This window comes from Lagenorhynchus albirostris, chromosome X (assembly GCF_949774975.1).
Source record: "Lagenorhynchus albirostris chromosome X, mLagAlb1.1, whole genome shotgun sequence".
In the NCBI taxonomy this organism is placed as follows: Eukaryota; Metazoa; Chordata; class Mammalia; order Artiodactyla; family Delphinidae; genus Lagenorhynchus; species Lagenorhynchus albirostris.
Genome location: NC_083116.1, coordinates 39,886,182 through 39,912,761, shown reverse-complemented (window position 1 = coordinate 39,912,761; position 26,580 = coordinate 39,886,182). Strand labels below are relative to the sequence as shown.

Genomic DNA, 26,580 nt, shown 5'->3' with positions numbered 1-26,580 from the left:
GAAATGCTGAGGAGAACTAAAGATAGTTAAAAGTTCACACATTAATTGCTTTTAATGTCAGTTGGCCCTGTTCTAATTCATTGCCCAAAATAAGCCAAAGGTATCATTTTTCACTGGATTTAAGAACAGGAGTTTAACTGTATCTTTAATTTGAAAGTCTTCACTTAATAACCAAGAGATCACTGAATAAATCAAAGAGGAAATCAAAAAATACCTAGAAACAAATCACAATGAAAACACGAGGACCCAAAACCAACGGGATACAGCAAAAGCAGTTCTAAGAGGGGAGTTTATAGCAATAAAATCCTACCTTAAGAAACAAGAAACATCTCAAATAAATAACCTAACCGCACAGCTAAAGCAATTAGAGAAAGAAGAACAAAAAAATACAAAAGTTAGCATAAGGAAAGAAATCATAAAGATTATATCGAAATAAATGAAAAAGAAATGAAGGAAACAATAGCAAAGATCAATAAAACTAAAAGCCAGTTCTTTGAGAAAATAAACAAAATTGATAAACCATTAGCCAGACTCATCAAGAAAAAAAGGGAGAAGACTCAAATCAACAGAATTAGAAATGAAAAAGGAGAAGTAACAAATGACACTGCAGAAATACAAAGGATCATGAGAGATTACTACAAGCAACTCTATGCCAATGAAATGGGCAACCTGGAAGAAATGCACAAATTCTTAGAAAAGCACAGCCTTCTGAGACTGAACCAGAAAGAAATAGAAAATATGAACAGACCAATCACAAGCACTGAAATTGAGACTGTGATTAAAAATATTCAACAAGCAAAAGCCCAGGACCAGACAGCTTCACAGGCAAATTCTATCAAACATTTACAGAAGATCTAACACCTATCCTTCTCAAACTCACCCAAACTATAGCAGAGAGAGGAACACTCCCAAACTCATTCTATGAGGCCACCATCAGTCTGATACCAAAACCAGACAAAGATTTCAGAAAGAAAGCAAACTACAGGCCAATATCTCTGTTGAACACAGATGCAGAAATCCTCAACAAAATACTAGCAAACAAAATCCAACAACACATTAAAAGGATCATACACCATGATCAAGTGGGGTTTATCCCAAGGATGCAAGGATTCTTCAGTATACTCAAATCAATCAATGTGATACACCATATTAACAAATTGAAGGAGAAAAAATATATGATCATCTCAATAGATGCAGAAAAAGCTTTCGACAAAACTCAACACCCACTTATGATAAAAACTCTCCAGAAAGTAGGCATAGAGGCAACCTACCTCAACATAGTAAAGGCCATATATGACAAGCCCACAGCCAACATTGTTCTCAAAGGTGAAAAACTGAAACCATTTCCACTAAGATCAGGAACAAGACAAGGTTGCCCACTCTCACCATTATTCAACATAGTTTTGGAAGTTTTAGCCACAGAAATCAGAGAAGAAAAAGAAATAAAAGAAACTCAAATCAGAGAAGAAGAAGTAAAGCTGTCACTGTTTGCAGATGACATGGTACTATACATAGAGAATCCTAAAGATGCTACCAGAAAACTACTAGAGCTAATCAATGAATTTGGTACACTAGCAGGATACAAAAGTAATGCCCAGAAGTCTCTGGCATTCCTATACACTAATGATGAAAAATCTGAAAGTGAAATTAAGAAAACACTCCCATTTACCATTACAACAAAAAGAATAAAATATATAGGAATAAACCTACCTAAGGAGACAAAAGACCTGTATGCAGAAAATAATAAGACACTGATGAAAGAAATTAAAGATTATACAAACAGATGGAGAGATATGCCAAGTTCTTGGATTGGAAGAATCAACATTGTGAAAATGACTATACTACCCAAAGCAATCTACAGATTCAGTGCTATCCCTATCCAACTACCAATGGCATTTTTCACGGAACTACAACAAAAATTTTCACAATTTGTATGGAAACCAAAATGAGCCCAAATAGCCAAAATAATCTTGAGAAAGAAAAATGGAGCTGGAGGAATTAGGCTCCCTGACATAAGACTATACTACAAAGCTACAGTAATCAAGACAGTATGGTACTGGCACAAAAACAGAAAAATAGATCAATGGAACAGGATAGAAACCCCAGAGATAAACCCACGCACATATGGTCACCTTATCTTTGATAAAGGAGGCAATAATATACAGTGGAGAAAAGGCAGCCTCTTCAATAAGTGGTGCTGGGAGAACTGGACAGCTACATGTAAAAGAATGAAATTAGAACACTCCCTAACACTATACACAAAAATAAACTCACAATGGAATAAAGACCTAATGTAAGGCCGACACTCTCAAACACTTAGAGGAAAACATAGGCAGAACACTCTATGACATAAATCACAGCAAGATCCTTTTTGACCCACCTCCTAGAGTAAAGGAAATAAAAACAAAAATAAACAAATGGGACCTAATGAAACTTCAAAGCTTTTGCACAGCAAAGGAAACCATAAAGAAGACGAAAAGACAACCCTCAGAATTGGAGAAAATATTTGCAAATGAATCAATGGACAAAGGATTAATCTCCAAATTATATAAACAGCTCATGTAGCTCAATATCGAAAAAACAAACAACCCAATCCAAAAACGGGCAGGAGACCTAAAAGTCATTTCTCCAAATAAGATATACAGATTGCCAACAAACACATGAAAGGATGCTCAACATCACTAATCATTAGAGAAATGCAAATCAAAACTTCGGTGAAGTATCACCTCACACCAGTCAGAATGGCCATCATCAAAATATCTACAAACAATAAATGCTGGAGAGGGTGTGGAATCCCTCTTGCACTGTTGGTGGGAATGTAAATTGATACAGCCACTGTGGAGAACAGTATGGAGTTTCCTTAAAAAACTAAAAATAAAACTACCATACGACCCAGCCATCCCACTACTGGGCATATACCCTGAGATAACCATAATTCAAAAAGAGTCATGGACCACAGTGTTCATTGCAGCTCTATTTACAGTATCCAGGACATGGAAGCCACCTAAGTGTCCATCAACAGATGAATGGATAACGAAGATGTGGCACATATATACAATGGAATATTACTCAGCCATAAAAAGAAACGAAATTGAGTTATTTGTAGTGTGGTGGATGGACCTAGAGTCTGTCATACAGAGTGAAGTAAATCAGAAAGAGAGAAGCAATTACTGTATGCTAACACATATATATAGAATCTAAGAAACAAACAAAAAAAATGGTCATGAAGAACCTAGGGGCAAGACGGGAACAAAGACACAGACCTACTAGAGAATGAACTTGAGGATATGGGGAGGGGGAAGGGTAAGCTGGCACAAAGTGAGAGATTGCCATGGACATTTATACACTGCCAAATGTAAAATAGATAGCTAGTGGGAAGCAGCCGCATAGCACAGAGAGATCAGCTCGGTGCTTTGTGACTACCTAGAGGGGTGGGATAGGGAGGGTGGGAGGGAGGGAGACGGAAGAGGAAAGAGATATGGGGATATATGTATATGTATAACTGATTCACTTTGTTATAAAGCAGAAACTAACACACCATTGTAAAGCAATTATACTCCAATAAAGATGTTAAAAAATAAGTCTTTTTTTACATACTACAAATATATTTCACTTTGTACAATAATAGTATTCCTGAAAAGTTTAAATTGAAGTTTTATAGATGCTGTAGGAGAGCTTTGTTTATTTACAATGAAATGAAATTTATAGCTAGTAGAAATTCAGACCACTTATCTCTCTAGATAGATAGGTAGTATTTTTTTACATATTTACCACTGTAATGATTAGGAAAATAATGAATTTCAGCATTTAAAAAGATAGGACAAATCAATCCAATACCTTTAAACTTCAGTCAATCACAAATTAATCAAGGCAGTGTGGTGCAAGCATAAGGATAGATACATAGATCAGTGAAATAAAACTATTTCCATATATCTGTGGTCAACTAATTTTTGACATGGGTGAAAAGACAATTCATAGGGAAAGACTAGTCTTTTCAACAAATGATGCTGAGTCAACTGGATATCCACATGTAAAAGAATGAAGTTAGTCCCCTACTTTATATGAAAATTACCTCAAAATGGATAAAAATCCTAAATGTAAGAGCTAAACCTATAAAATGTTTTGAAGAAAAATTGGAGTTCATCTTCATGACCTTGGATTTGCAATGGATCCTTACATATGCCACCAAAAGTACAATCAACAAAATAAGAAATTGATAAACTGGACTTCATCAAAATTAAAAATTTTGTCCCTCAGAAGGCACTATCAAGAAAGTGAAATGAGCACATGCAGAATGGGAGGAAATATTTGCAAATCATACACTTATAAAGTACTTATATATAGAATATATAAATAAATCTTACAGTTCAATAATAAAAAGACTATTAACCCAATTTAAAAGTAGGGGCAAAGATATTCTATTAGACATGCCTCTGCCCATAAAATGATCCTTAACACCATCAGTCTTTAGGGAATTACAAATCAAAACCACAATGAGATACAACTTTCCACCCACTATGATGGTTATAATAAAACAGAAAATAATAAGTGTTGGTGAGGGTATAGAGAAATGAGAACCATCATTGATCTGGGAATGTAAAATGGTGTAGCCACTGTGGAAAAGTTTGGCATTTCAACAAAATGTTAAATATAGCATTACCATTTGACCTAACAATTTCACTTCTAGGTATATACCAATGAGAAATGAAAACATATCCACACAAAAAATTGATATGAATGCTCATAGCAGCATTATTCATAAGAGCCAAAGGGTAGAAATAACTCCTTCAGTTGATGAATGGTAAATGAAAAGGAATGAAATACTGATATGTATTACAAATGGATGAATTCTGGGGAAAAAAAGCTAGTCACAAAAGTTCACATACTGTATGATTTTCATTTATATAAGATGTTAAAGATAGATAAATCTACAGAGATAGAAAATATATTTGTGGTTGCCTAAAGCTGGAATGTGTGTGGCAGAATTTGGGGGTGATAGCTAAAGGGTATGGGGTTTCCTCTTGGGGTGATAAAAATGTTCTAAAATTGATTGTGGTGATGGTTGAATAATTTTGTAAATATGCTAAAAACCATTGAATTTTACACTTTAATTGGGTGATTCCAGTTAGTGAAAACTTTACACAGTGGCCATTGCTGCTGGTCCAGGGATCACACTTAAAGAACCATTGAATTAAAAGATATTTAATTAACCTTTATTTTCTCCCCAATTCCCAGTTAACCCCAGATCTCCATCCTGACAATTCTAGTTGAGATCTTATTATAAATTGCTGTGGGATATAATGGGTTGCCATAGGATTCTCCTTCTTTGATCTACTATAGTTTAGGATCCCATAGTCATTGAGTGGCATAGCTTCGGAATTTTATTGTCTATTCTTATTCTACAGGATGAAGAAGAAGATCTCAGGACTGAACTCAACCTTTTGAAGAAGTACTCTTTCCACAAGAACATTGTGTCCTTCTACGGTGCATTTTTCAAGCTGAGTCCCCCTGGCCAGAGACATCAACTTTGGGTGTGTATTCAGTTACCTTGATCTTATTGCATAAGACTAAGTCTCACTTGAGGGCATAAACTTTCATAAGCTGAGATGTCATTTTTGTGCACCTACAGGAAAACTTAAGCATTCAACTGATCAAAGTAGTATGGAAAAAAAGTGCTCTGATTCCTGGATATGGGAGTGATAAAATATGGAAAAATAAATTAAGTGCCTGTCAAGGGGCTCAGGGGTAGGATGGGAGAAGACTCGAACTCTGGAAATATCTAACATATTTTTTAATAGAGTTTTGTTGCTTTTAACTTTATGTAGTTACTACATTTACTTGTAAATTAAAGGTATAGCTAAGGAGACTACCTGATGGACCTGGGAATAATGACTGGATAAATATAGATTCTAATTCACATTTGGGAAGAGCATATGAATGCAATTTAAGTGTTTGCTAAGTATATACACTTATGTTTAAACATAATTCCTAGAAACTGTTTTCTAAGTGGTTAGTTGACATCCTTTTCTTAGGCTTCATGCCTATAGCATCATGAATTACAAATCAATGAAGGTATAAATTTTAGAGGCTAAATGAGACCCATGCTACAGTTACCAGAATTGTTGCTGCCTCCCCCTATAGGAGACGTAATCAAATCACAGGAAAATGAGCTTTGATCAACGATATCTTTATTTAAAAAGGAATATTTAGAACATAATCTGGGGTCGGTGTACACTTGCTTACATTTCGATTTCTAGTCCAAGTCAAGAGCAGCATTTTTTAAAAAAATAATGACTGAGACTTTTCAGGATCTTCAAGAGCCAAAGAAAGATTCTGTTACATTTTATGTGTGAACTTTCGGAAGCAGGATAGTGGACATAGAATGGTTTTCAACAAGGGATTGAATTGAAACAGTGGTTCTCAAACTTTAGCCTGCATCAGAATTTCATGGGGATCCTGATAAAACACACATTGCTGGGCCCCACCCACAGAGTTACTGATTCAATTGGTCTGGGGTGTGGGTCCACAAATTTGGACTTTTTAACAAGTTTACAGGTGATGTTGATGCTATTCGTCTGGGTACCACACTTCGAGAACCCTCAAATTTAGAGATCTTCGATTTAACCCTATTTTCTCCCAAATGTCCAGTTAACTAAATCCTCTATTCTCTGACAATTCCAGTTCAGATTTTATTAAATATCACTGCACATTTTTCGCGGCTACTGTTTTTATTTTTCTTTTGTGGGGGCATACAAAATTTGTCTTTTAATATATTTTTACTTACAAGTTTTTTTCCTCCTGACAGTATGGCGGTCTACTTATTAGATATGTTTCTTAGTGCTCAATTTGTTTAGTCATTCAACATCTATTCATTCGAAACCCATCGACTTGCCAGGCTTTGCTAGATGCTGAGAATACCATGGTAAGCTGAATTGACATGACCCTGGCCCACTGGAACTTAAAGTTTACTTGCAAAGACAAATATCAATCAAATAATCACACAAATAAATGTATAATTTGTAAGAAGGGAAATAACATGCTTCTGTGTGGGCAAATAACAAAGGAATCTAAGTTAAGGAATGGGAAACTCTTCCTTGAGAAACTTTTTCTTGCACTGAGATCTGAAGGATGAATAGGCACTGCATGCAAAAGTTATTTATTGAGGTAAGAATTTTCATGGGACCATTCACACTTTCTTTCCCATGTTAATCAGAACACATAGGAAGTAAATGACTAAATAATTACCATGTATAAAATGTATGTGCCAGGCACTGTGCTTACAAAGCCAGGAAAATGAGAATGCCTTGCATTCCTTTCACAGTAGATCTCTTCTGACTCTGGTAATACTAGCAAGATTTTCCAATGTTCATCTTAGTGAATGGCTTTAATTCATGTTTGTCATGATTCAAAATGAGCCCCTTTTCTTCCATTACCACAGTGTATATGTTGTGCCTGTTTGATATAGTTGACATGAAAATTAACCTTTTGGGTTTATCTGTATTATTGATTTTGTTAGGCTGTTTTTCTTTTCTTCTTTTTTGGGAGAGTATACTCAGGTAAAAAACACATGATATATCAATTGTGAACAAATATAAAATAAGGGAGTAATTTTCTGAAAAGAAAATCTTAGTATTCCAAAAGGAAATAAGGTAGACTTTTTGAATATTCATGATTTGGGGTTTATCCTTTGCTTCCCTTCATCTATGGCAATAATTAACTTACCTACACTTATTTTAAAAAAAGGCATGTCTTGTTCTACTGGCAAGGTAGTATTGACATGGGCATTAATGCATAAACCTGTGCTTAAAGTTTGTGAAGTTGATTATAATAGTTACATTCTCCTTCACATTGGTCAGCCCTCTAATTAGCTAATATAGGGAAGCAAATTTACTAGTTGGGCACCTGATTCATTAGTGGCAAAAATAAATTTCCTGAGAAATTGCATTTATTAATAAAGTAAAATCTGAATGAGATACTGTCAAAGTATTAACCTTAAAATAGATTTTCTTTAGCAGTAAAGTTATTTGGAAAAAAATGCCCTACAGTAATGGAACTGAGAGTTTCCCCCTTGGAGTTGTATTTTGCCAGTTTCTTGGGGAAAATATTCTAGAATTTGAAAATAAAACAACAATTTAAAAAAATCTAGTCTTAATGTTGAAGTGTAAATTGTTTTGAGATCCTCCATATCCTGCTTCTCCACCTGCAAACTATTCCCTCAACTGTGTTTTTTGTTCTACTCCAGTCATCACTCAGACTTACCCCTGTACAAGCTTCTTTCTAAAGGCAAGTCTTATTCGGTTTTCAATAAACTGAACGTTTTTCTTTCTCAGCATATACAAACACTACCTATCCTTCAAGGCTTAGCTCAAATCCCAGGTCCTGGTTAAAAATCCCTGGTGTGGTACCTGCCTTCTCTCCCTCCACAGATCTTTGGATTTTTTCCCAGTTCTTTTTCATTCTACCAGACAATTGAGCCAGTCTTTGCAATGTCTTAGTGTCTAAACATTGCATATAAATACAAGCCATATGAACTAAAACTCTCCAGATATTTTCAGAGAATTACTTCCTAAACCTTGATACTTTGCTGGCTTCCCTGCAGATGGTGATGGAGTTATGTGCAGCAGGCTCAGTCACTGATGTAGTGAGAATGACCAGAAATCAGAGTTTGAAAGAAGATTGGATTGCTTATATCTGCCGAGAAATCCTCCAGGTGAGCATTCATATAGTCATTCTCCCCTGGTCTTGAAAAAACCTGGTGGTAATATATACAATGTACCTTATACCTGCTCATAGAGGATGATTTGAGAATTCTTAACATAACTTCTGGGTCAGGATACTGAAAAAGGCTTTAGAGAAAGCAGATTTTCAGATGATGTCCTTAAACTTTAAGGTACACCAGCAGATGGCTAACCAGGTCCTTCCAAATCATGGCCTTTAATGGCTCTGTCAAAGTCAGACTGTAGTGTTCAGTGGATCAGGGATATGACAACTTGGAGTATTTATTATGTTGTTATGATTTTTAAAGTTTTTTTTTAAAAAAGCATAGCACTGTCATTAGAGATTAAGATAAGTTGAGAAGTCAGTGTTTTACTCAATGGCTCCAAACCATCTACAAACTGTTTTGCAGACAGATATTCTCTCTGAATAATGGCTTACTTTTAAAACGTTCCTTATTTTTAACAACAAATTGGATGAAAGTGCCAATCTTCTTGATCTACCAAACTCAAATTTTTCTTTGTGTCTTAAGTGCTTAGGGTCACCCAAGAAGGATATTAACAGAACTGAACAGCACCACTGATAAAAGATTAGAATGTCTTTCCTGTCATCTTAATTGGATTCACTTGTGGTAATAGTGTAAATATTAAGAGTGCAAACTCTGGACTGAGTTTAAATTCTGGTTCATCATGTATTAGTTGTGTGTCCTTGAGCCAATTACTTAATTTCTCCAAATCTCATTTTCCTCATCTGTAATTTGGGGTGGTATTAGCACCTTCCTTAAAGGGTTGCTATAAGGACTTAGTAATTTACTCCACGTAAAGCACTTAGCAAAGTGCTTGGCCAAGAATAAGGACCCAATAAATATTAGCTGTTTTTACTGTTACTTCTGTTATTAATCCCCAGTTCGTATCTAGAGCAATCTCACTGAAGCCAGGGCATGGGTTAGCCAGGTCAAGGGTTAGTTTTAGTGGTGAATGGTCTGGAGACAGCATGGTAAGCCAATACAAATGGCAAATGCTTTAAAATGAATTTCCATATTCCCCCAAATTCTCAGCCTACAAGGTTGACTAGAAAATATTTTGGACTAAACAAATGGTTGGATGAGGAATAGAGTAAAACAATGCGAGCTATGATATTTAAGATATCCAGGTCTTTACTCATATGGTTCGTTGGAAAAATGGAGGCTAGAAAGGACGGTAAATGGCCCAATGTATACAAACATTAATTTTTGGTGTTTTGTTTCTTTCATGGGTGTCCTGATTTATTTTCCTTTCCTTATAGCCAAAAGTAGTATGTCTGGGAACTGGTTGTAGTAATTCCAGCCTAAAGAAAGAATTTTGTCTGAAAAATGCAAATCTGGGCCATTTTTCTTACCAAAAGTTTTTTCAAAAATACTAAGAAGAGTACCAGAAAAAGAGAAAAATATATACTGATGTTGCTTTTTAATATAAATGTGTATATATATATATATATATGTATATATATGCAGGGCTTAGCTCATCTTCATGCACACCGTGTAATTCACCGGGACATCAAAGGTCAGAATGTGCTACTGACTCATAATGCTGAAGTAAAACTAGGTAAGTTTATTCTTGTAATACTTTAAGTGAGGCCCAAAATATCTTAATAGAGAAAAATCCTTTAAGATTACTGTGTTTTCTATCATGTCACTAACAATCCCCTCTACTTATTTAGGCCGTGTCTTCCCTGCCTGCAAAACAAGTCAAAGTTTGAAAATTTGTTTGGGAAGGGAGGTTGGGACAAGAGAAAGATGCACTTAACTGCTTCTCTGAAATCATGTAGATAAAAACAACTTTTCAAGTATAATAGGAGTTTTACATTTTGATCATTGCTTAACCCTCTAATAGATTCAGCTATTACATTTATTTTAACAATTGAATTGAGTATTTACTATGTGGAAGTTTCTGCGCCATGGACAAGGATTAAACAAAAAGACAATTCTTCCACATCACAGAGCCATATTTTCCAAAGAAAATCAAAGAACTTTTAAATGACTTAAGCACAAATTGCTTCATTGGAATTTCCCCTCAAATATTTAAAGAACTGATATCAGTTAGAAATAATGCTCCAGTAATATCCAAATCAAATTGAGAATTAGAAATCAAAATACCAAAAAGTTCCTGGCTTTCTATTCCAGGGTTCAGAATGGCATAATTTATTTGAAAAACTACACATAATGTCTCACAGGCACACAGGGGACAATATATTGCACCTTTTAAGGTTTAAAATAAATATTGCTGATTTGTTTTTAAATAATACCATATGAATAATGTCAGTACTATGTAATGGCAGATGACCTCACTGATATATACAATAGAACATAAAATCACTGGTATCAAACCCTGCATTACTTTTTAATCATATCAATTCTTGCCTACCATGTCTCTAGCATGACTTTAAAATCATTCCCATTTTTCTGCTAAATAAATATAACCAAAGAAGAGAGTTTGTTCATTCACTGAGAATGCTTTTCACTGAATATTTCTGGAAGAAGCATGAGGCAATAATTGTTCTTAAAATAAGTGAAAAGTAATTTCAAGAAAATGTACTGTGTATTTTGTGTCTACAAGCTACAAAGCTAGAAACAGAATTTTAAGACACTGTGTTAAAATTCATGAGAGTCATTTGGATCTCACATTCAAGTGTGCAGGGTAGATAGTATGTCACACAGCTACTCTGTTCACATGTGGCAGCACTACCATATATCTGGGTCAAGTTACTGGCCAGCCCTACCATTTGCAACACAGAAGAGAAATTGTAAATACGTGAAAAGCCACTGAAAAACCTGTCACAAAGTCCATGCACTAAAGATCATGTACTTGACTCTGTAGGAGAGACCTTTTAGCACTAGAGTAAAATTTAATCAGGCTTATTATATACATAATCCTTATACATTTGGTTTTAGATTTCTTAGATCCCAGCATATTTTTAAACAACATGTTATAAGGAGAAAGTTGCAGAAACCAAACTCAATGACAGCCAAAGGGAGTAACAGAAAGGAAAGAGACTGGACAGTGATTCTGTTGCAATTGCAATTGATCAATAATCCTCATATTCTGGTACCTAGGTCTTTAAAGAAAAGGTGAATGATGCCACTGCTGGGGTCTCATCTCTACTTTTAACTTCAGCTTTTCTTTTTTCCCTTTTCTTCCATTCATCACTGTTTCTTCCAGTCTTTTCTCCTTTCATTTTCTTCTCTGAATGTCATATATCAGTTTATGGCCTTCATAGGTATTTCTTGGCCCTTAATGTTGGCCCTCAGGGATAGTGAAAATGCTGAGCTCTGATGTAACCTATTCTCAATAAAATATCTAGCTAATGAGATCGTGCAACACCCAATGATGATTTTCATATATTATGGACATTTTGTTGTTATTGTTCTTCTTAGTCCTTCCTTTAACACTGCCTTAAACTCTTAACTTTAAAAATTTTCTTTTCCTTTCCCAAGTTCTTTAAACTACTTTTCAGTCAAGGTTGTTAGCCATCCTCTAGATTCCTGGAAACCATTCTAAATTAGGAAATCTACTTCATTTTTCATCCCTGTCTTATTTTTCTGGACTAAATAACCCCAGTCTACTTTAGCCTTTTTTCTGTCTGTTTCTGAGGATACCATACTAAATATTTTCATATAATATATTCCACAGATGAATAGAAGACTGACCTTTTATAGTCTAAGCTAAGATATGGATACTGCAGTAAATATTTGCATCTGATTCAGAAGATCTGTAGAAGAACTTAAACTAAATTTTAGCATAAATTCCTTTTTCTTTATCAATGTGGTAGGGCTTTCTAATATCACAAATGAGACTTCCTAGTAAAGTACTAATAAGTTTTAGATTTCTTAGATGTTGCTTATAGTGCTGGTCTTCCTCCAGCTTGGTGGCAGGTCCAAATACTACATATGTTATCACTTCAGAGGTTCAGGGTGTACTGATGGAACTTTATTTTTAATATTCATGGTAAACATTCAGCCAAACCTACTGTAGATTTATAATAGCACTGCTGATTCTCTTTCCAATATAAATACCAGCAAAAGCCTATTTCCCAGTGTTCCTGGAGTAGACTTCATGGTAAAGTTTGCTGGGCTGGAATGAAAATCTGTTATCCATTGTGGCTTTTGTATTGGCTTTCCAAGTTAAAGCAATAATTTATTGACCTTCTTGTTACTGATTAATTATTTTGACAAATGAATTTTGCAGTGGATTTTGGAGTGAGTGCCCAGGTGAGCAGAACTAATGGGAGGAGAAATAGCTTCATTGGGACACCATACTGGATGGCACCTGAGGTGATTGACTGTGACGAGGACCCCAGACGCTCCTATGATTACAGAGTAAGTGTAAGGATTCAGATAGTAGGAATCAAATTTTGGAAAGGACTTTTGACTTTTATTTTAATTTATGAAATAAAAGAATAAAAAGCAGGCAGCTCCCTTTTTATGATTCTTTTAATGTATTCTTTTTTATATCTTTATTGGAGTATAATTGCTTACAATGTTGTGTTAGTTTCTGCTGTACAACAAAGTGAATCAGCTATATGTATACATATATCCCCATATCACCTCCCTCTTGAGCCTCCCTCCCACCCTCCCTATCCTACCCCTCTAGGTCATCACAAAGCATCAAGCTGATTTCCCTATAAAAAGCAGGCAGTTGCTTCTTTCACATAGACTCTAATAAGAAATGCTAGACACTGTTCCTATATGTGGTTTAATGATGTGCATAAAAATAATATTTTCTAAGAATGTAGACAAAGTAGACCATTGGGAGTTATCCATATTTGAGGAAGAATGTTTAGTTCATATTGCTTGCAACTTCTTGGTAAAAATATTATATTATGTGGCTTTATATGGAAATTTAACTTCCAGGGACAGAGTGCTTTGTAAACTTAAAAATGAATAAATGTAAAGCCAATTATTAATCCCCACAGTAACTTAGCTCCAGAGAGAAAAAAATAATAATTTGATTACTCAGAGTAATGGAGAAAATCCTTGGCATGGTTCACCTCCAAACCACAGAAAATCAGTGGAATAGACAAATTAAGTAACAATTCATGCTATTTATTAAAATTTCCACTGAAGCTGCAATTTGGACAATATACATCTATGTACACATTTCAAAAAGCTGGTGTGGAAAGAAAACTCTCCATTTGCTATAGACTGGAAAAACCACACTCACTCTCCACATCATAAGTCATCCAAACAATTCATTGTGGTTTCGTTGTATGGAACCTAGGACTCAATACTTGAAGTTGATTAATTCAAGTTTCATCTCTTTTCCCTTTCCCTTAAATGCCCCCTGCTTGATCTGCAAGCAGACCTGATGAGAGCTTATTATAGCCCAGTACTATTAGGAGCTATGGAGACAATGGAAGTGTAATGTTCTTTAAGTGGCTTGCTGTAAAAAAAATAATGTTTTATAGCTGTACAATTTTTGGCAGTCTTCCAAGGACTTTCACCCATTTTAATTATATGTCTTTAATTTTTAGTCCCATGTAACTTAAAGAAAACTTAAACCATCACAACAACCCTTTGAAGCTAAGACATCTATAAACAGGTGTTTTAACAATTCAGTTAACTTGCTTAGGAGTCATTAAGCCAAACAGTGCACCTCTAGCCCTGTGCCCTTTCCACATTCTAAAAAACAAAGTACAGTTAATAGTAGTGAGGGTCATTTCCTAGAGCCTCCTAGAACATAATTTCCTAGAATTATAATAATTCTATCCTCAATATACTATATTCAAGGCACTGCTGAAGTGCTTATATATAGTATTTCATTTAATACTTATACTAGTTCTATGATGTGTATACCATTATCATCTCTACATAAGGTGAAATTGAGATACAAAGAGTTAAATCATTTACCTAAGATCCAACTTCTTTACAGCTAGTAGTATGTGATAGGACTTCTTTACAATAAATTCCTTCTGTTATTTCAGTTAAGGTAACAATAGCAATACATCCAAGATGAATTTTCCTTACATTGAATCCCATCCCATGTCAACTGGTTGTGTAGTGTAGTACTGGCTGGTCACAGGGTCAATAAGATCTTCCTATAACATCAGTCTCTAATGAAGCCCCATTATAGAAAACCCATAAAATGGCTGTAGCATTGACATCTCCCCTCAGCCAAAGATTGTTTTGAGATTCTAAATACTATCAGTTTCCCATTTTTAAGTGACATTTTTTTGATCATCTTTTCTTTTGCAGAGTGATGTGTGGTCCGTGGGAATCACTGCTATTGAAATGGCTGAAGGGGCTCCTCGTGAGTAAAAATATTTGTTGTTTGTTCAAAGTTAGGGAAACATGTTGTACAAATCTGTCACTTGTACTAGCTAGCTTGTACTGGCTACAAAGGTGCCACACTATGTGCCAAACTATAAATGGTGGCCTTTTCCTGCTTACCGAACACTGCAGTCGGAATGGCCAGATATGTCTATAAGAAGAGTTTGTATTTTTCTCTCTTAAGATATCTTATTTTAGGATGATTGAGTGTTGTTTCAATTTAGCCTCAATAACATTTGGTCCTGATAGTCCTAACCAAACAGAATATAAAGGCATTCAGTACATATTCACTGGTGGAATATTTAGGTTCCCAAACATTTACAGTTATACCCTGCTACTACTTCAGACTGTGACAGTTGAGAAAATCCCCCAGTAGTTCCTTTTAATTGAGCCAATCCTCAACAACATTGAGAAGTAAGTTTTTTATTTTCCTTTGGAGTCAGTCTAGCTCATCATTGGTGCCTTCCTTGCTCCTATCAGCCACTTCATTGCCCCTAATTGTTCAGAAGGCTTCATTTCCTCTTGTTTCCCCCTCCTTCCCATCATTTAAATGACCTGTCAGCATTCTGTTCTCTCAGGACACTGTTTTCTGATAGGAAAGTGAAAATAGAATGTGAATTTGTGTATAAATGATTAATAACCATCTAATGTATGACCCCATAAGCAGAGCATATTTGTTGTCCTCAATACCTAAATCCAAGGATATAAATAATAAATACATTCCTAGTATTGATGAGAAGTGAGAGAAGTGCCTGGAGTGTGTGTGTGTCAGGGGGCAGGGGTTGGAATTGCTTTGCTTCTCCCTCTCCAAGCAGATCTTGTAGGTTCCCATGTCCCTACCTGCTTCATCTGCACAGTATCTACTATATTATCACTGTGTTTCAAGGCTAATGGGAGTAGAAATAGTGGTAACAGAATTGTTAAGAATTCCTGGTGTCCCTTGGAATATCACATATCATAGAACGGGCTTGGATTAAAGCTGAGCCAGATGTGGAGATCAGGTCACTGCTGCGTCTCTGCTAGTGCCCAAAAAGCTACAAAGTACCTATATTGGGTGAGTTTTTAAATGATGGAAAAATTGTTTACTCCACATATATATAATTGAGATGAAACTGGGAAGGTACATATTATTCCTCATTATCTCATGATTATTTCTCTTTATGAAACATGCTTAAATTATATTGAGCTCCTCCACTCTTCCTCTTCCTCCTCCTCTCTTGCTCTCTTTAAATACACATATTGTATTTCATGAATATTGATGCATGTATTTGGTTAGGATGAATGACTGCATCAAGTAGTATATTATTTTTATTGTCTTTCCAAAAAGACTAGCTTTCTACATTTTGCAGATTTGTACTTTTTGATTCACCTTTTTTGGTTTCACTTTTTTATTCTGAAACAATAAATCATTGGAGAAAAGAGGCGTAATGAGCAACTCACAGAAGAAATACAGAGAGGGATTTCTTCACAGAATACACAAATGGCAACTTTTTGCAAAAGATAGCTGAGGACCAGGAGATTCTTAACTCACAGTAGAAAATAGGACCAGCATGCCTGGATAAGTAGTCATTGGAATGGTGCAACTTTAGTCATGAACAACTTGAAATAGCCATACTGCTAAAACATTTGTCTTTCACCAGTCTCCTTTATTGCCTGGAGTATTAATTTTGGATGGAAATGGCTGTCATCAATTTAAATACAGAAATCCCCCAGGTTGTGATATTTATCATCTCAGAAAGGATGGCCTTCCAAAGTGACAGTTATGTGATAATTACCTCTGAGGTCCAAATAACAAAATCCCCTTCTGCCTTTGGTGAGTCTCTCCCAGGGAAGTAAAAAGAAATAGAGAATACCTTCTCACTAAAAGGGTGCTGTAGGGACTCTCAGAGGAGAGAGAATCAGGACACATCAGGACTTTAAGTCCTTGGATTCTGGATAGAAATTCAAACTTGATGTGCAGTCCTTTAAACCAAGGCCAGAACATTACTAGTAGTTATTCAAACACCGGAATATCATAGGTCAATTAATATTGAATATGTGTAGTTCTTAGTTTCTTTGTTTTTTATAGAAAAGTGAATCGTTGCCTGGAGAAGCAGGACTGGATTGACAGTTTACTCCAACTCTCCTTCCTTGTCAAGGATCTACACCAGCCAATTTACCTTAATCAGAACTGTATCTTTTCCTGTGTTAGCATTCTCCTTGGTGTTGTAGAGATTGTTTGTAATACTATCAGACATGCTTGTTTATAGTCCTACTTCTATTCCTTGTAGTGTCCTTCCCTTACACCCCAGATCAATCTTTACCTGTGTGTCTTTACCCCTGTCCCATCAGGAGATCCATTTCTTCAGTATTCGGAAGATTCCTTTGGATCTCAACATATTGTAGGTGTTAAACCACGTTATTTAAAATAATTCAAACTACACCCAGTTTAATGTTTCTAATCTATCAAGATATGTATTTTTAAAGTAGATTTACTACTTCAAAGGAATGAGCTTCTAATGGTGAAAATTTAGGCAACATTAGGATATATGGGGTGAAGGGGACATTAACTGGAATTCCTAAAATTAAACAATATAGGAAACCTCCACAATTGCTGTTTGACATAGTTCTTGTACCCACCCTATGCCTCATTCATTTGTGGACTTCTCGTTTCCTTTCATGAAAACTTACCCAGCCTATGCCCTAACTCTTGACACTGAAGATGTTGTTAGTTAGCTGAGATGCTCAGATGTTAATAAATGACAACTGCTTAATATTGTAAAAATTTACTTACAGTATGTTTAAAGGACAGATTCTGGTGATTGATTGGACACAGTAAAGGAATGAAGAGAATCAAATATTATCCTGATGTTTTGAGCTGGGGGCTAATTTTGCCCTCATTTATATACCTGCACCTTCTATTAATTTATACCCATGTAATTGAAACGAAAGTTTGACCTTTGAACAATTGCCTTTATATTACTCTAATGAAATTACCCTGGGGAGTTTCTTTCTACTACTATGAGAGGCCAGTTCGACATTGTAATTTCTCTGGAGATGTATTTTGGGAGAGGAAGGATGCCTCTAAAGAGTTATTAATATCAAAATGTCCTCAGATGAATGGCACACTTCTAGTGTTAGATGAAATTTACACTATGGCTTTCCTTTGGGGGAATTATTGCACTGCCTGTTTTCTTTAATCAAAACACAAGAGGAAATAAGTGAAGTGAGACACATATTTAAACACTTACAGAAAATCCCAGAATTCCCAAGCCAATGAGGTAATGAAATTATATACCACATATTGGAATAGGCTTTTCTTTGTATGGCTGTGTGTCTAAAAAAAGAGAATGAAAGTCTAGTAATTTGGCACAGAATTGAGGTGCCAGATAGTTAAAATCTTATAATATCAATAGCTAATATTTATTAAGTGCTTACTCTGTGCCAGACACTTTTATATGTAGGTTGCCATTTAATCCTCATAGCAACTCTTTGAAGGAATTCTTGATATATTTCCTGTTTTTAAGATGAAGAAACCAAGGCACAGAGAGGTTAAGTAATTTGCCCAAGGTCACAAAGGTAGAATTAGGATTTGAACACAGATGATCTTACTCTAGAGGGTGTGTTCTTAATAGTTACTCTATCTACTTCTTTTCCTAGGACTGTCAGCTTCCAAAACAGATTATTCTCCTCTTTTTAGACTACTAAATCATTGTTTATATATTATTGCAAATAGTTATTAGTCTGGTTGACTTTTTCAGCCTATAATTACATATTCCAATTTTACAGCTGTAGATACCTGCAGTACAAAACACAGAAGAGTGCTTGTCTCCACCTGTATTGTTTACTTCTCTAGATATAAATTATCAATCACACATTTCAAAATTTTTATCTAGTGTAATTTATTATTATTTGTCACACCTGGCAATAGTGAAGCTTTAGGATCTTATATAATGGACTGTTTGCGTTAAAATCAGCTTTCCTCTAACTACATTCTTTTGTATCTATTCCTTAGTATCTATTCAACATGATATGTGAAAGAATAGTGAGAATCCCCTCTGGAATAAGAAGTGTGTTCTGTAGTTACCCTTATTACTCATTCTAAGCTTATCTATTTTACTTTGCAGCCCTGTGTAACCTTCAGCCTTTGGAAGCCCTATTCGTTATTTTGCGAGAATCTGCTCCCAAAGTCAAATCCAGCGGATGGTAAAGATGAATGACTTAATCTCTTAAACACATTAACCTGACATTTTTATGTAGCAGAATTCATTTGGTCAGTCCTGCTTCAACATCCTTATTGGACAATATTTCCTAAAAACCAATACCTTAAGTAAGGGGGTCTAAATGACTAGTGTTCATTAAGAGCTAGCTAGCCAATCAGAAATAATACTCTCCATAGTATATTGTGATGACATTACTGTCCTGGCATTAGTGGCATATTCAGTTATTTCTTCAGTAATGGGATGGACTAATGGAAGCCATTTGAGAAGTTTCTCACTGAGCCCAGATAGGCAGTCAGTGATTGTGATATATAGCCCAGTCTTTTTACCCATTAAACTAAACATCCAAAGACCTAGAAAAGAGGACTTGTTCTCTCAGCGTGCTACAGCCCAACTAAACTTGGGAATCTTTCTTCCTGAAGCTTTTTGATCTAGTACCTGAAGCTCTTGCTTGTCTTAGTATTTATTGCTTTCCTGGTAGAAGTGGTTACTATGATTTGATTGCAGACATTCTTCCTTGTGATTAAATTTAACCCTTCCCACAGATTCAGGCTTTCTGGTCACATCTGTTTCTGTGGGCCATTTTATAAGATTAATTAGTCATGGTACTATTAACACCCTTTTCTGGATCATTACATTGGCACCTTTATAGCTTAAAGTGCATATAGTCAAGTGAAACACTCAGGCTTCAAAGTATGACTACTGTGGGATGACCAATCTAGTCTCATGGTCTACATAAATCACATCAACCACTTAATTGCCTTCACACCACTTGACTTTTTATCATGTACATACTTCCGAACTCATTGAAGTTTCTACTATTATTTGGGTAGAAAATGCCATTGACTCTGGCCTCTTCAGAGGTTTGAATGGCATTGCTGTGTAATGTATATTGTCAAACTGCAGAATATTTGGCTATTGAAAAGACTATTAATAGCTAGAGACAACTCTCTTCAAAAATACAACCTTCAGAGTGGCATGTGGGTGGAGGTGGGAGGAGGTGTGGCAGGCCTGAGAATGCTCTTTTATCTCTTTGACTCATTTCTTTTAGGTCCCGCAAGTTCCATAATTTCATGGAAAAGTGCATGATAAAAAATTTCTTATTTCGTCCTACTTCTGCAAACATGCTTCATCACCCATTTGTTCGGAATATAAAAAATGAAGGGCATGTTGTTGAGTCATTAAAGAAGCACCTTACTGGAATCATTAAAAAGAGACAGAAAAAAGGTAGAATATGTGAATCTTCATTTTACTGGAATAAATATTCAAATGAGAGCAAAATTTATTAAATTTTTTCAGAAAAAAATATTTAAGAATTAGGTTGAAAGTAAAAATTCTGAGACCACTGATATTTAGTTTTTCCACTAATATGCCATATGCATTTAATTCATTATCTCTTACCTGATCATATATATATACATAAGATTATAATTTTTTGTCAGTTACAACTGGCACGTGTTCATATTTACAAAGACTTTGAAGGCCTCCAGAAGAATTTTGTGATATGCCAATTTCATTTTAAGAAAACTCTTAACTGAAGAAATAAAATTTTAAAAAAGATAACAAAATCTATATCTTATTATTCTTTTTTGGCTAATATGTTAATTAACTCCAGTGAGATAAATGGATTTGTAATTATCCATTTTCTGACTACTAATTTTGAAGTAATATCAGTGTACCATACAAAGTTGATTTTATGTACGAATCTCCAACTTTAAGATGAAATTAAAGGAACACATTTATGCAAATAAAAGTAAGCTTCTAGATTTTAATGTCAAAAATGGCAGGATGAATGTTCATCAAACCCAGAGGAAATTACTTAGGAAGTTCTAACTTTATAGGCTGTATACCATATTCCGCATTTAACTTAGGGCACCATAGGCAGGGTTGAGTGGTAATGGAATAGCAAGGGGGGAGCCTGAAAAAGATAGCAGGCATTCTCAGATTCACTCTAAGATTGATTGCAGTGAGCTCCTTCCATCTACATAAATATACATATCTTATTTTGGAGTGAGAAGCAGAAGGAATTAATTTATTTACCCATGGTGGAGAATTTATTGGACCAGCATCACAGAAGCCGACCAGTCACAAATGGATACAGGAGGACCACACATCTAGTTGAGAATTCGCTAATTACCAGAGCTGCAAGATTTTCAAAATGTAACCTGCAGGAAAAGACACGATTATATGGAGATTACATGGAAGATGTAAATATAGTTGTCCTAAACTCTTTTTTTTTAATGTCTTTATTGGAGTATCATTGCTTTAAAATATTCTGGTAGTTTCTTCTATATAACAAAGTGAATCAGCTATATGTAGACTTATATCCCCTCCCTCTTGTGTCTCCCTCCAACCCTCCCTATCCCACCCCTCTAAGTGGTCACAAAGCACCGAGCTGATCTCCCTGTGCTATGGGGCGGCTTCCCACTAGCTATCTAATTGACATTTGATAGTGTATATATGTCAATGCTATTCTCTGACTTCGTCCCAGCTTACCCTTCCCCCTCCCTGTGTCCTCAAATCCATTCTCTATGTCTGCATCTTTATTCCTGTCCTAACCCTAGGTTCTTAAGACCTTTTTTTGTTTTAGATTCCATATATATGTGTTAGCATACGGTATTTGTTTTTCTCTTTCTGACTTACTTCACTCTGTATGACAGTCTCTAGGTCCATCCACCTCACTACAAATAACTCAATTTCGTATCTTTTTATGGCTCAGTAATACTGCATTGTATACATGTGCCACATCTTCTTTATCCATTCATCTGTCGATGGACACTTAGGTTGTTTCCATGTCCTGGCTATTGTAAATAGAGCTGCAGTGAACATTGTGGTCCATGACTCTTTTTGAATTATGGTTTTCTCAGGGTATATGCCCAGTAGTGGAATTGCTGGGTCGTATGGTAGTTCTACTTTTAGATTTTTAAGGAACCTCAATACTGTTCTCCATAGTGGCTGTATCAATTTACATTCCCACCAACAGTGCAAGAGTGTTCCTTGCTGGTTTCCTCTCCAGCATTTATTGTTTGTAGATTTGTTGATGATGGCCATTCTGACTGGTGTGAGGTGATACTTCAATGTAGTTTTGATTTGCATTTCTCTAAGGATTAGTGATGTTGAGCATCCTTTCATGTGTTTGTTGGCAATCTGTATATCTTCTTTGGAGAAATGTCTATTTAGGTCTTCTGCCCATTTTTGGATTGGGTTGTTTGTTTTTTTCATATTGAGCTGCATGAGCTGCCTGTATATTTAGGAGATTAATTCTTTGTCAGTTGCTTCATTTGCAAATATATTCTCCCATTCTGAGGGCTGTCTTTTCGTCTTGTTTATGGTTTCCTTTGTTGTGCAAAAGCTTTTACGTTTCATTACGTCCCATTTGTTTATTTTTGTTTTTATTTCCATTTCTCTAGGAAGTGGGTCAAAAAGGATCTTGCTATGAATTATGTCATAGAGTGTTCTGTCTATGTTTTCCTCTAAGAGTTTTATAGTGTCTGGCCTTACATTTAGGTCTTTAATCCATTTCATTTTTGTGCATAGTGTTAGGGAGTGTTCTAATTTCATCCTTTTATATGTAGCTGTCCAGTTTTTCCAGCACACTTACTTAAGAGGCTGTCTTTTCTCCATTGTATATTCTTGCCTCCTTTATCAAACATAAGGTGACCATATGTGTGTGGGTTTACCTCTGGGCTTTCTATCCTGTTCCATTGATCTATCTTTCTGTTTTTGTGCCAGTGCCATACTGTCTTCATTACTGTAACTTTGTAGTATAGTCTGAAGTCTGGGAGCTTGATTCCTCCAGCTCCGTTTTTCTTTCTCAAGATTGCTTTAGCTATTTGGGCTCTTTTTGGTTTCCATACAAATTGTGAAAATTTTTGTTCTAGTTCTATGAAAAATGCCATTGGTAGTTTGATAGGGATTGCACTGAATCTGTAGATTGCTTTGGGTAGTAGATTCATTTTCACAATGTTGATTCTTCCAATCCAAGAATATGGTATATCTCTCCATCTGTTTGTATCGACTTTAATTTCCTTCATCAGTGTCTTATAATTTTCTGCATACAGGTCTTTTGTCTCCTTAGGTAGGTTTATTCCTAGGTATTTTATTCTTTTTGTTGCAATGGTAAATGGGAGTGTTTCCTTAATTTCTCTTTCAGAGTTTTCATCATTAGTGTATAGGAATGCAAGAGATTTCTGTGCATTAATTCTGTATCCTGCTAGTGTACCAAATTCATTGATTAGCTCTAGTGGTTTTCTGATAGAGTCTTTAGGACTGTCTATGTATAGTATCATGTCATCTGCAAAGAGTAACAGCTTTACTTCTTCTTTTCCAATTTGAATTCATTTTATTTCTTTTCTTGTCTGATTTCTGTGGCTAAAACTTCCAAAACTATGTTGAATAATAGTGGTGAAAGTGGGAAACCTTGTCTTGTTCCCGATCTTAGTGGAAATGGTTTCAGTTTTTCACCATTGAGAACAATGTTGGCTGTGGGTTTGTCATATATGGCCTTTATTATGTTGAGGTAAGTTCCCTCTCTGACTACTTTCTGGAGGATTTTTATCTTAAATGTTGTTGAATTTTGTCGAAAACTTTTTTGCATCTATTGAGATGATCATATGGTTTTTATCCTTCAATTTTTTAATATGGTGTTTCACATTGATTGATTTGCGTATATTGAAAAATCCTTGCATCCCTGGTATAAACCCTACTTGATCATCGTGTATGATCCTTTTAATGTACTGTTGGATTCTGTTTGCTACTATTTTGTTGAGGATTTTTGCATCTATGTTCATCAGTGATATTGGCCTGTAGTTTTCTTTCTTTGTTTGTGACATCTTTGTCTGGTTTTGGTATCAGGGTGATGGTGGCCTCATAGAATGAGTTTGGGAGTGTTCCTCCCCCTTCTATGTTTTGGAAGTGTTTGAGAAAGATAGGTGATAGCTCTTCTCTAAATGTTTGATAGAAGTTGCCTTTGAAGCCATCTGGTCCTTGGCTTTTGTTTGTTGGAAGATATTTAATCACAGTTTCAATTTCAGTGCTTGTGATTGGTCTGTTTATATTTTCTATTTCTTCCTGGTTCAGGCTCAGGAGGTTGTGCTTTTCTAGGAATTTGTCCATTTCTTTCAGGTTGTCCATTTTTTTTGGCATATACTTGCTTGTGTTAATCTCTCATGATCCTTTGTATTTCTGCAGTGTCTGTTGTTATTTCTCCAGTGTCATTTCTAATTCTGTTAATTTTTGTCTTCTCCCTTTTTTTCTTGATGAGTCTTGCTAGTCGTTTATCAATTTTGTTTGTCTTCTCAAAGAACCAGCTTTTAGTTTTATTGATCTTTGCTATCATTTTCTTCATTTGTTTATCATTTATTTCTGATCTGATCTTTATGATTTCTTTCCTTCTGCTAACTTTGGGTTGTTTTCTTGTTGTTTTTGCTGTTCTTTCTGTAATTGCTTTTGGTGTAAGGTTAGGTTGTTTCTTTGAGATTTTTCTCATTTCTTGAGGTAGGTTTTTATTGCTATAAACTTCCCTCTTAGAACTGCTTTTGCTGCATCCCATAGGTTTTGGGTCACTGTGTTTTCATTGTCATCTGTTTCTAGGTGTTTTTTGATTTCCTCTTTGATTTCTTCAAGTGATCTCTTGGTTATTTAGTAGCATATTGTTTAGCCTCCATGTGTTTGTATTTTTTACAGATTCTTTCCTGTAATGGGTATCTAGTTTCATAGCGTTGTGGTCAGAAAAGATACTTGATACAATTTCAAGTTTTGTAAATTTATCAAGGCTTCATTTGTGGCCCAAGATATGATCTATCCTGGAAGATGTTCCATGAGCACTTGAGAAGAAAGTGTATTCTGTTGTTTTTGGATGGACTGTCCTATACATATCAATTAAGTCCATCTTGTTTAATGTATCATTTAAAGCTTGTTTTTCCTTATTTAGATTCATTTGGATGATCTGTCCATTGGTGAAAGTGGGGTGTTAATGACCCCTACTATGATTGTGTTACTGTTGATTTCCCCTTTTATGGCTGTTAGCATTTGCCTTATGCATTGAGGTGCTCCTATGTTGGGTGCATAAATATTTACAATTGTTATATCTTCTTTTTGGATTCATCCCTTGATCATTATGTAGTGTCCTTCTTTGTCACTTGTAATAGTCTTTATTTTAAATTCTATTTCGTCTGATACGAGAATTGATACTCCAGCTTTCTTTTGATTTCCATTTGCATGGAATATCTTTTTCCATCCCCTCATTTTCAGTCTATATTTGTCCCTAAGTCTGAAGTAGGTCTCTTGTAGACAGCATATGCACACGTCTTTTCTTTGTATCCATTCAGCCAGTGTGTGTCTTTTGGTTGGATCATTTAACCCATTTACGTTTAAGGTAATTATCGATATATATGTTTCTATTCCCTTTTTGTTAATTGTTTTGTGTTTGTTTTTGTAGGTCTTTTCCTTCTCTTGTGTTTCCTGCCTAGAGATGTTCCTTTAGCATTTGTTGTAAAGCTGGTTTGGTGATGCTGAATTCTCTTAACTTTTGCTTGTCTGTAAGGTTTTAATTTCCTGTTGAATCTGAATGAGATCCTTGCTGGGAAGAGTAATCTTGGTTGTAGGTTTTTTTCTTTCATCACTTTAAATATGTCCTGCCACTCCCTTCGAGCTTGTAGAGTTTCTGCTGCAAGATCAGATGTTAACCATATGGGGATCCCTTGTATGTTATTTGTTGCTTTTCCCTTGCTGGGTTTAATTTTTTTTTGTATTTAATTTTTGATAGTTTGACTAATATGTGTCTTGACGTGTTTCACCTTGGATTTATCCTGTATGGGACTCTCTGTGCTTGTGGACTTGATTGACTATTTCCTTTCCCATATTAGGGAATTTTTCCAGTATAATCTCTCCAAATATGTTCTCAGTGCCTTTTTTTCTCTGTTCTTCTTTTGGGACCACTATAATTCGAATGTTGGTGCATTTAATGTTGTCCCAGAAGTCTCTGAGACTGTCCTCAATTCTTTTCATTCTTTTTTCTTTATCCTGCTCTGCAGTGGTCATTTCCACTATTTTATGTTCCAGGTCCTTTATCCGTTCTTCTGCCTCAGTTTTTCTGCTATTGATTCCTTATAGAGAATTTTTAATTTCATTTATTGTGTTGTTCATCACTGTTTGCCTGCTCTTTAGTTCTTCTAGGTCCTTGTTAAATGTTTCTTGTATATATTTTTTTCATGGTTTCTAAAAATTTATTTCAGTTTTCAGTATTTAAACTAGACTTTGTGTAAACCCTCCCCAACCTCCTCTTAATGAGTTTGGATTGTTTAAATCTCAGTGCATAGACTTGATTTCCCCTGAGCATAAGCAGGTACAGAACTTATTCTC

General features: G+C 35.3%; 1 protein-coding gene across 1 annotated transcript in view; it reads left to right on the top strand.

Annotated features, from left to right (window-relative positions):
- The window catches only part of NRK (Nik related kinase), a 163,569-nt gene that overhangs the window by 80,848 nt on the left and 56,141 nt on the right, over positions 1-26,580 (top strand). The window contains exons 5-11 of the mRNA XM_060138161.1: positions 5,406-5,531; positions 8,600-8,710; positions 10,208-10,298; positions 12,939-13,069; positions 14,945-14,999; positions 19,126-19,204; positions 20,270-20,445. Of these exons, the coding sequence (XP_059994144.1) occupies positions 5,406-5,531; positions 8,600-8,710; positions 10,208-10,298; positions 12,939-13,069; positions 14,945-14,999; positions 19,126-19,204; positions 20,270-20,445 (769 nt within the window). The remainder of the gene's footprint in view (positions 1-5,405; positions 5,532-8,599; positions 8,711-10,207; positions 10,299-12,938; positions 13,070-14,944; positions 15,000-19,125; positions 19,205-20,269; positions 20,446-26,580) is intronic.